Below are 9,412 nucleotides of genomic sequence, written 5' to 3'. Positions count from 1 at the left end.
ATTTATTTATTTTTTTACATTGGGAGAGGGAAAATCTGCATCAATTCTGTGTTGTGATTCAGATTATTGTGTAAAATGATGTCGGCTCAGGCGAAACTCAACAGATAAAGAAATACATGTGGAAAAAAACCTGTAAACGCGCATGAAAAACCCACTACAAATATTACATTCTTTTTAGTGCAAACTGCGTGCACATGTTTTTAACAAGTGTCTGCATCACATTTGTGTCACACGCAACCGTTTTGTGTCGCAGGGGCACTATTTTTCATGCAATCATTTTCCTGTGCTCAGTTGGACCGTGCACTACATTTATTATGCAAAGTCAGATAGAATTGTGTCGCAAGCCCTATGTTAAAGGTGCACCGAAAAAAAGTGGTGCACTGTGTCGGGGCAGTGCAGGGGGCTCCAGAGTCATGCAAAACGTGCACCACAAATCCTGAATCTTGTGCCCTCTGCAAACTGCAAATAGTGCAGACTGCTCTGTTTTTAATAAATGTTGGCCAGTGTGCCAAAAATAATGCCGACCTGACAAAATTTTGTCCAAATAAGCCAACTAATAGGAGTTGCAAAGTACTCCATAAGATGAAGGGGCTCACAGAAGCCTGTCTCATTCTAGCAGATCTATTACTATGTGCGATTTGCACATTGTAATAGATGACATGGAAAATCCCCATATACTGCCATACTGCAGTATATGAAGGATCAGTCAGACAACCTGGGGTTAAAGTGCCAGTGGGTCTAAAAAAAGAAAATTAATAAAACCTTTGTTCAAATGACCCCCCCTTTCCCTAGAACTGATATAAAAATAAACAAGTAAAATCATAAACATGTTAGGTAAAACAGGTTTAAATATTTAAAAATGTATTAAACACAACACTTAAAATAATTACTTATAAATTTAGTATTCCCGTGATTGAACCAAAATAATGAATAAAGTGGAGGTGTTAATTGAAGTGTAAGCTGAAAAAACTGAGCCCACAAGAAAATGGCGCATATGTGCTTTTTCACCAATTGGAGAAGAGTCATGTTGGATGCCCACACCTGCCTTAATTGATGTCTCATAGTCTCAATACGTCATCTTCGGCTAATGAAGGTAACAGGATGATGTCCTATGGGACACTGATCAAATCGGGAGGAGCAAAGTCATATTGAATATTCTCCACTCCTCTGACTCCTTACAGGTGATTTTAGGGAAAGTTTAAAGGGAACCTGTCACCAGGAGACCCATTTTTAGCACTCCCCCAGTCCCCACAGAGCATAGTACATACACTGCCAAAGTGTTGGTTTTACAGAAAAAAAGATATGTTATATTGTACCTTTCATTAGCATCTGCTGTGTGACTAGGCAGTTGCCAATTGGGAGGGGCTGGAAAGGAGCAGTTTTTACTGTGTAATGCTGAACTTCCATAATGTTCCCAAATAGTTCTTACAATATTAAAAATCTTTATGTCAACACCCTACATCATATATAATAATGTGTGTAATTACATAGCACTGCACTTCACTGCTCCGGGCAGGCAGATTCAAGGTGACTCACTCAGATTTACAAGGAGCCAGTTTAGTGAGAAGAAAATCATTATGCTTATGCTGCTTATCATCATTCGATGGATTACTTGCAGAACATTTCTCCAGAGCTTCACTCCCTGTTCTGCTGGTCGAGTGCTTCTGTTACATCGCACATGTTGTACTGATCAAGAGTCTTATCTTGTATTATACTCTAGAGCTGCAGTCACTATTCTGTTGGTGGAGTCACTGGGGCAGATTTATGAAAAGTGTCATAAGGGAAGAGGGTGCACAGTTGACTGGACAGTCATATACTACTGCACAAGTATCGTATAAAAGCATGAATCTGAATGATAAATATTTTGTTGTTTAACCCCTTAACGCTCTGCGCCGTAGATATACGGCGCAGAGCGTTTTTCAACTTCACAGTACACAGCATGTTAAAATAAATAACATTACGGGAAAGTAAAATTTGTTACGCACAAAATAAGCCCTCACACAGGTCTGTACAGGTAAAAATGAAAAAAGTTATGGATTTTTGAAGTTGGAGAGCGAGAAATGAGTGGAAAAACCCTGCGTCCTTAAGGGGTTAAAGGAAACCTACCACTTGGAATCGTGCTTCTAAGCCGCAAATACCGTGTACCAGCTCAGGGTGAGCTGGTGCCGGCGCTTATCTTCCTTATGTCCTTAAACAGATGTAAAGCGTTTAAACGCTTTATTAATCTTCATATAGGAAGTAGCTTCACTGCACCGTGGTCCGCACTCGGCGCACCATGCGCCTATTCAGACGCACGCATGGTTGTGTGCATGGTGCGCCGAGCGCGGACTACGGTGCGGTGAAGCTACTTTCTATATAAAGATTAATAAAGCGTTTAAATGCTTTGCATCTGTTTAAGAACATAAGGAAGCTGGTGCACGGTATTTGCGGCTTAGAAGCACGATTCCAAGTGGTAGGTTTCCTTTAAGACTGTCCTGTCATATTTTGTACCTCATGTAAGATTGCTTATTTTATGCCATAAAATTGGGACACAGTTCTGTTCGGTCAGCATTATGTTTGGAGCACTGACTTTTTGGCATGAAACCCGTCCCTTGATAGGCCACGTCCCTTTTGCTAAATTTGTCACATGAAAGCCTGAAAACTAGAACCCCTTATAAATGTGTTGTGGACATTATTTTTTGTGCAAATTGCAACAGAATTCTGTCCTGTTGTAGATAATTAAATGTCCCCCATGACATTACTTAAGTAAATAAGCCCCATAATCTTTTTTGCATTTGTTTTTCCTCCATAAAACGTTTTGTGCTTATGGAGGTTTTAACCAAACTCTCTCAAAAAGAGAGGTAATAAGGGGAGCAGCAGCCTCCACTGGCTTTTACATCTTTCAACGGCAAAACTCCTATCTCTATTGCTCACATAGTCAGTGAAAGGAGAGGCAGGACGCATACTCGGACTGCTACTCCACCCTCTGTAGTGCAAGGATCCTGTTCTGATGACCAATGGAGGTCCCAGCAGTCGGTCCTTGTTATTCCCTATAACTTTTACACTTGCAACAGCTCCTTTAATAACCAGTTACATAACAGATACATATATAAACTAATAGATAGATATAGGGTGGAGATAAATACATTATTGATAGTTATGAATACATAAAAAAGGATAGAAAATATGTAGATAAATAGATAGAAAGAAAGACATATCAATCAATAGACAGATATTTAGGTAGATAGATAATAGAGCGATACATAGATGGTAGATATAAAAAAAGATGAGTAGATGGTACATATTAGATAGACATAGACATATAGATACCTGGAGATAGGCGGTAGATGTAGCTGCTTCTTCAGACTCCATCGGGAAGTTTTATCTTAGTCTGATGCACGTTTTTTGGTTATATTTTAGTGACCTTTTGAGCACGTTTGAGTATTTGCCCAATTTTTTTAACCTTTTCCCAGCAGTTCGCCATATAGATTTTTTTAGTTTGCACCTATCTTTGTATTTCTCCTGCTTCCAGATCTATGCCCCTTATTTAACATTGATTTACACCTGAAAGGGCGCAAATAATTGAGCAAAAACACTCCAGCCCTAACAATAGGAAAAACAATGGTATGAGTTGCCCCAAAATATGCACCTTTTTTTAAAAAATTTGTGCCTAAAAAAAATCTGCATATGACAAAGAACCAAAACTACAAAGACAAATGAGAGTATTAATATTATTAGGTACAAATAAATAGACATGTAAAAGGGGCAGGAGATCGATCTGCTTTCAGGTGCAGCAGAAAAGTGCATCTTTACACTGGCATTCAACTGAGAGATAAGACTTCTCCCCACAGAAGTCCACTAGAAGAGGACCCTTTTAGGATAGGGGGCCCTGGGCAGTTGCCCATTTTGCCATGCCGTTTTGACGACCCTGATTGAAGTCACCTTTTAGAAATCACAGAACATAAAGATTTATTTCAAAAAATGAAATCACAGCATATTACAAAATAGGAGTCACCAGGATTACATGATTAAAGGGTTTTTGATCACGAACACACAGTTATCTGTGTAACTGCTATGAAATGGTCCTTTTAGGGTGAAATGAAGATGAAAGGTGCCAATGCTACATTGTTGTGCTCAGCTGCAGAGCCTTGGAATCTGTAAGAAGAATCAGTTACGTTAAGGGGTCCTCCCATTTCAGCAAATACATGTTATTGTTTTTATGATGAAAAGTTTTACAATTTTCCAATATACTTTCTGTATCAATTCTTCACGGTTTTCTAGATCTCTGCTTGCTGTCCTTCTATAGAAAGCTTCCATGTTTACTCCAGTGGACATTGTCATGTGTGATCACACAGGTGCACAGCTCCTTACGTCACAGAAAATAATGAGAGTGCTGTATTAGGCTCCTTTCACACCACTGTATATGGTGGCCGCATGCTAGTCATATGAACGGCAGCTAACATACTTCTGCCATATAAGAGCATTGTGCACGGCATATGTGTCACATGTGTGACATCACATGACCATGGACCAATTAATATCCACTGAAAGTAAACATAGAAACTTTTTATAGAATGACAGCAAGCAGAGATCTTCAAAACCATGAGGAATTATTACAGAAAGTATATTGGAAAATTGTATAACTTTTTCTTACAGAAACAATAACATCTATTTGCAGAAACAGGAAAACCCCTTTAAAATGAAGTTCATATATGTAGGATTGGTGAGTCATAGAGGATGCATCACTGGAATGGCTTGCACTGCTAAAAGATTGCCATCAATTTTATTGTCTGACAATACACAATGGGGCACATTTATTAAGAACAGGGCAAACTGCACTTTGTGTAGTTTGCCTGTGTAGAGCGCATCAGATTCAGTATTTGTGGTGATTCTTGTGCCCCCCTCTTGTGCCCCCTGCACTATCCCAACAAAGTGTACCACTGACTGAGCACCGGAAATTTGTGTGTTGTGAAGAATAGTCCAGCTGCACCACAACAGGGTTGCATGTGTCACAAATGTGGCGCACAGCCTATAGAAAATGTGGGCCAATACCTTTTTTCACTTTATTTGGATACACTGCCATTGATGCCAGCAACAGTAGAAGAGAATCACTGAAGGTGGATATCTACATTAATGGATAAGTGCATACAAAAATGTATAGGTTCATGACTGGTGTACCTTAAATTAAATTAACAAATGAAAGACTGTATATATACAGAAAATATAATTTGAGATATTACATCTCATTTTGTGGATACAAGTTTGGAGCTAACCTCTTACTACTTGGACAAGCAGCTATAGTCAACATATGATCTGGAGGCGCCACCTACATTTTCCAATAAGTGCAAAGGTTGCGAGAAAGGAGTACATACAGTGCAATGCTTGAACCTGAGGTATGTATCATCTTACAGATGGAGGGGGGCACACAACAAATTTTGTGCCCATCTTATGTACCATTGCGTCTGGAACCTTACAGTCTATGTATGTATTCATGAGGTTCAACATAAAGGGGCTGTCACAGGGTACACTGTCAGCATGCACTATTTCTAGGATATATCATCAATGTCTGAGTAATATACTAGAGTGTTGTGGTATCAGTAGGAAGATCCACAAGATCCACTAGGTTGTGACTATTTGAGGGGTGTTTAGATTTTTGTGATTTTTTTTTTGTTGTGGAAACATTTTAATAAACATAATTTGATTTAAGAATAGGTAACACTGTCAGTGTAACCTGAGACAAACCCTCAAATATCAACAATATTGCTATTCTAAACAATTTTATTATTCTCAACTACTTATTATTCTCAACAACTACTCACAACTGTGCCAAGGCTTACCTAAACTCATCTAACTTGGGCCTCTCTCCAAGTTGTCTTCCCATCTTACCTACATCCCAAATTAGCATTTCTGGCAGCTTTAGGGTAAGCTTTTAGTGAGCGAGTGCCATATTAACCCTGTGGTGCCTCTGTTACACCCTCTCTTTTGTAGGACTTAACTGCACATCCAATAAACATTATCTGACACCTTGAGAAATAAATAAAAGTTATATACAGTGTCACAATTACATGGCATGGGAGCTGAATGTATAGCTTATTATTCCTCATTACTAAATATCTGAATTATATACGGGTTTTTGTATGACAGGCCAAGCCTTATCCATTCTCCTTTGAATCCTTCTATTGAACCACTGTCATATTTATCACATGTCATCATGTTCTGTCATTCAGGCAGGTCATTCTTGTTGTTTTCTTCAGAGGTGTCACTTTCTGTGGAGTGATCTCTAACTTTCTTCTTCTTCCGGAGAGATTTCTTAGATGCTGACAAAGAAGAACATTGAAATGTCACTTGTGTTCTTATAGTTATATTGTACATTGTTTTATACATTGAGTTCAAAGCATGATGCTATATGAAGGCAAGACATTCATTCATTGCTGATCAGGGCATTGTTTGAAAAATAACACTGCCACATGGACATACAACATCATCATGCTGACAGCAATTAAACTTAGTTCATTCCAATAGTATATGACATAGCTCATGTCTAGATATCAAGACTGAAAATAGCAGGAAGGCTTTGGTATTCTACAAGTTCTAAAAGATATGAACTAAAAGTGTTCAAATCATTAACAACCACCAGGCAACGGCCATCCCCTATAACTTTAAGATAGTAACCCTCTTCTTGTAAGGAATATATTCCTTTATTATAGTGATATTGTCACGGGTGCCCCTGCGATACACATCTCGGATCGCAGACATCCGTGCCCCTCTCCGTGGCGACACCCTGGTCCAGACTCAGTGCGGGTTCCTACTCCCGAGGGCGCCGGCACTCGCATATTTAAAGGGCCAAAGCGCCACTGATTCACGCTGGCCACTTCCGGGTTTCTTTATAACCTGGCTTCTCCCATCGACCCCCACTGGATCTTTGAGCTAATGCCAGCTTACTGTGCGTATGCCTTGTATTCTGCCCTCCTGTTGTGACCTCAGACCTGACTTAGACTTTGCTCCATTACTGCCAGCCCAGACTATCTGCCTGTCCCCGACCTTCAGCCTGCTTTGTGTTCCTGTACCTCGACCTTGGCTGCCACCGCCATGCCCGGCGCCAGCACCCGGCCAACCCGGGCAAGTGCCGGGGCCCCGGGGTACTGGAGGGGCCCACTCGGGCCCCCGGATCAATTGTACCAGTGTCTCTATGAGACACTGGTACAATTGATCACCATCCGGATCAATCATTTTTCTGCCTCTATGCTGCGCTGGTCGGGAGCGCAGCATAGAGGCAGAATCTACAACTCACCTGTCCCGGTTCCCACGATGCAGCGCTCCGCAGGGTATGCGACTGCTCTGAAGCCGGCGCACATGATGACGTCATCGGGTCACGTGTGCCGGCTTCAGAGCCGGCGCGTACGGGAGGCCCAGGCCGAAGACAGCTGCAGGAGCTGCGCCGGGGGAACCAGGACAGGTAAAATACTTCTTTCCCGGAGGGGGGGGGGGGGGTTTCAGTGTGTCCGTAGGGGGAGGGGGGAGGGATGGGGTCAGTGTGTATACAGGGGGAGAGGGGGTCAGTGTGTATAGAGGGGGAGGGGGGGTCAGTGTGTCCGCGGGGGGAGGGATGGGGTCACTGTGTATACAGGGGGAGAGGGGGGGTCAGTGTGTCCGCGGGGGGAGGGATGGGGTCACTGTGTATACAGGGGGAGAAGGGGGGGTCAGTGTGTCAGCGGGGGGGTCATTGTGTCAGCAGGGGGGGGGGTTCAGTGTGTCTGCAGGGGGAGGGGGGGTTCAGTGTGTCCGCAGGGGTAGGGGGGGTGAGGGGGTCAGTTTGTCCGCAGGGGGAGGTTGGGGGGGTCAGTGTGTGCGCAGGTGGAAGGGGGGGATGTCAGTGTGTCCGCAGGGGAGGGGGGGTGGTCAGTGTGTCCGCAGGGGAGGGGGGGTGGTCAGTGTGTGGGGAGAGGGGGGGAGTGTGGCCACTGGAGGGCGGCCCACGGAGGGGCCCACTAAGGCTCTGTCGCCCAGGGGCCCACTAAAACCTGGAGCCGGCCCTGGCCACCGCGGACAAGTCGCACCTGTGGAACGACCTGGTGGTACCACGCTGCAGCAAGACCATCCTGCCTTGCAGTGGGCTCTGGTGAAGATCGGGTGCCACTTAGATTCCGGTCCCAGATGTGGACTTGTGTCATCGTCCGTGGTGGTCCAGGGGGTTCCCTACCCCAGAAGCCTGACAGTCCTGACAGTAATATTTAGTATAGTATAATCTCACGTTTTTCACATTCCTAAGCAGTTACCTTTAGGCAATCTCTTCTTCCATTGCTGTTTATTGGCTTTTCTCTCACTGTGGCAGCTGTCTGTTGAGGCTTGTTCTGACTTTTCTATTTCTCCCTGTAGAGAGAGATGTATGAGATCCACCTCCACAAACATACACATTCAATTATACACCACTAGCTTTAAATATATACATATTTGACCATAAAACGTCCATGTCACCCAAACATACCATTTTTCACAGGAATGTCCAGTGAGGCTTGTTAAAATTAACATAAAAGTAAACATTGCTGCCCAATTGTAGGGATTTCCAGGATGGGTAGAACTCAAATTGAAATAACGGGTGTAAAAATTTTGGGAGGTGAGCACATCTTTAGCCTGTCTATACTGTAGTACGGCACACACAAATGGGCACCTGGGAGAGGAGGAGGGGTAAACACTGCTCACCCCCGCCCCTCTCCATAGAGAAACATGGCGCACAGTGCTGTATAATGGGGAAATATAGGACGTCCTATCTTTTCCCCGGTTTACACAACGGTACAGTGCCGCACATGTGCCCTTTTGCCGGCCTATGAGGGACGTATATATGTCCCCCAACAGCCGTGTAAATGCAGCCTAAAGGAAATCTACCATCAAAATCCAGCATGGATAAACCAAGGACTTAGATTTTTTGTCTACAGGCAGTCCCGGGGTTAAGTACAAGATAGGTTCTGTAGGTTTGTTCTTAAGTTAAATTTGTATGTATGTCGGAACTGTATATTTTATTATTGAAACCTAGACAAATTTTTTTTGGTCTCTGTGACAATTGGATTTTGAAAATGTTGGACTGTCATAAGAAGCAAGATTAACAATAAATCTTAACTGCAGACACCTTTTATAACTGTTATAGCTGTTTATTGAAGCCAAAGGCTACAGTACAATAAATTACTAACATTCAGAGGTCGTCTTTAAATCACCAAGTCAGTAAGGGGACTACCGTACCTGTATTTTGCAAAACGGCTAAAAAGTGGCATTTTCACCTTTGGACCGGAAATAACTGTTATAATTTTTGATGGATCAGACATTTTGGGACGTGGCGATACCTAACATGTTTATCATTTTAACTGTTTATTTATATTTATATCAGTTCTAGGGGGATGATTTTAAGTTATTTTTTTATATTTATTTTTTTCAGACCCAC

General features: G+C 42.5%; 1 protein-coding gene across 2 annotated transcripts in view; it reads right to left on the bottom strand.

Moving 5' to 3' along the window:
- Nucleotides 1-4,255: 4,255 nt before the first annotated feature.
- RBBP8NL (RBBP8 N-terminal like) overlaps nt 4,256-9,412 on the bottom strand; it is a 31,774-nt gene continuing 26,617 nt past the window's right edge. Inside the window, exons 13-14 of one of the 2 annotated variants that reach the window (XM_072110959.1) lie at nt 8,256-8,349; nt 4,256-6,296 (exon numbers count right to left, since the gene is read on the bottom strand). In XM_072110959.1, the coding sequence (XP_071967060.1) occupies nt 6,199-6,296; nt 8,256-8,349 (192 nt within the window). In that variant the 3' untranslated portion in view covers nt 4,256-6,198. The remainder of the gene's footprint in view (nt 6,297-8,255; nt 8,350-9,412) is intronic. The other variant, XM_072110960.1, reaches the window with a different exon arrangement.

The sequence above is a fragment of the Engystomops pustulosus genome, chromosome 6 (assembly GCF_040894005.1).
Source record: "Engystomops pustulosus chromosome 6, aEngPut4.maternal, whole genome shotgun sequence".
NCBI classification, from domain to species: domain Eukaryota; kingdom Metazoa; phylum Chordata; class Amphibia; order Anura; family Leptodactylidae; genus Engystomops; species Engystomops pustulosus.
This window is presented reverse-complemented; position numbering and strand designations above follow the sequence as displayed.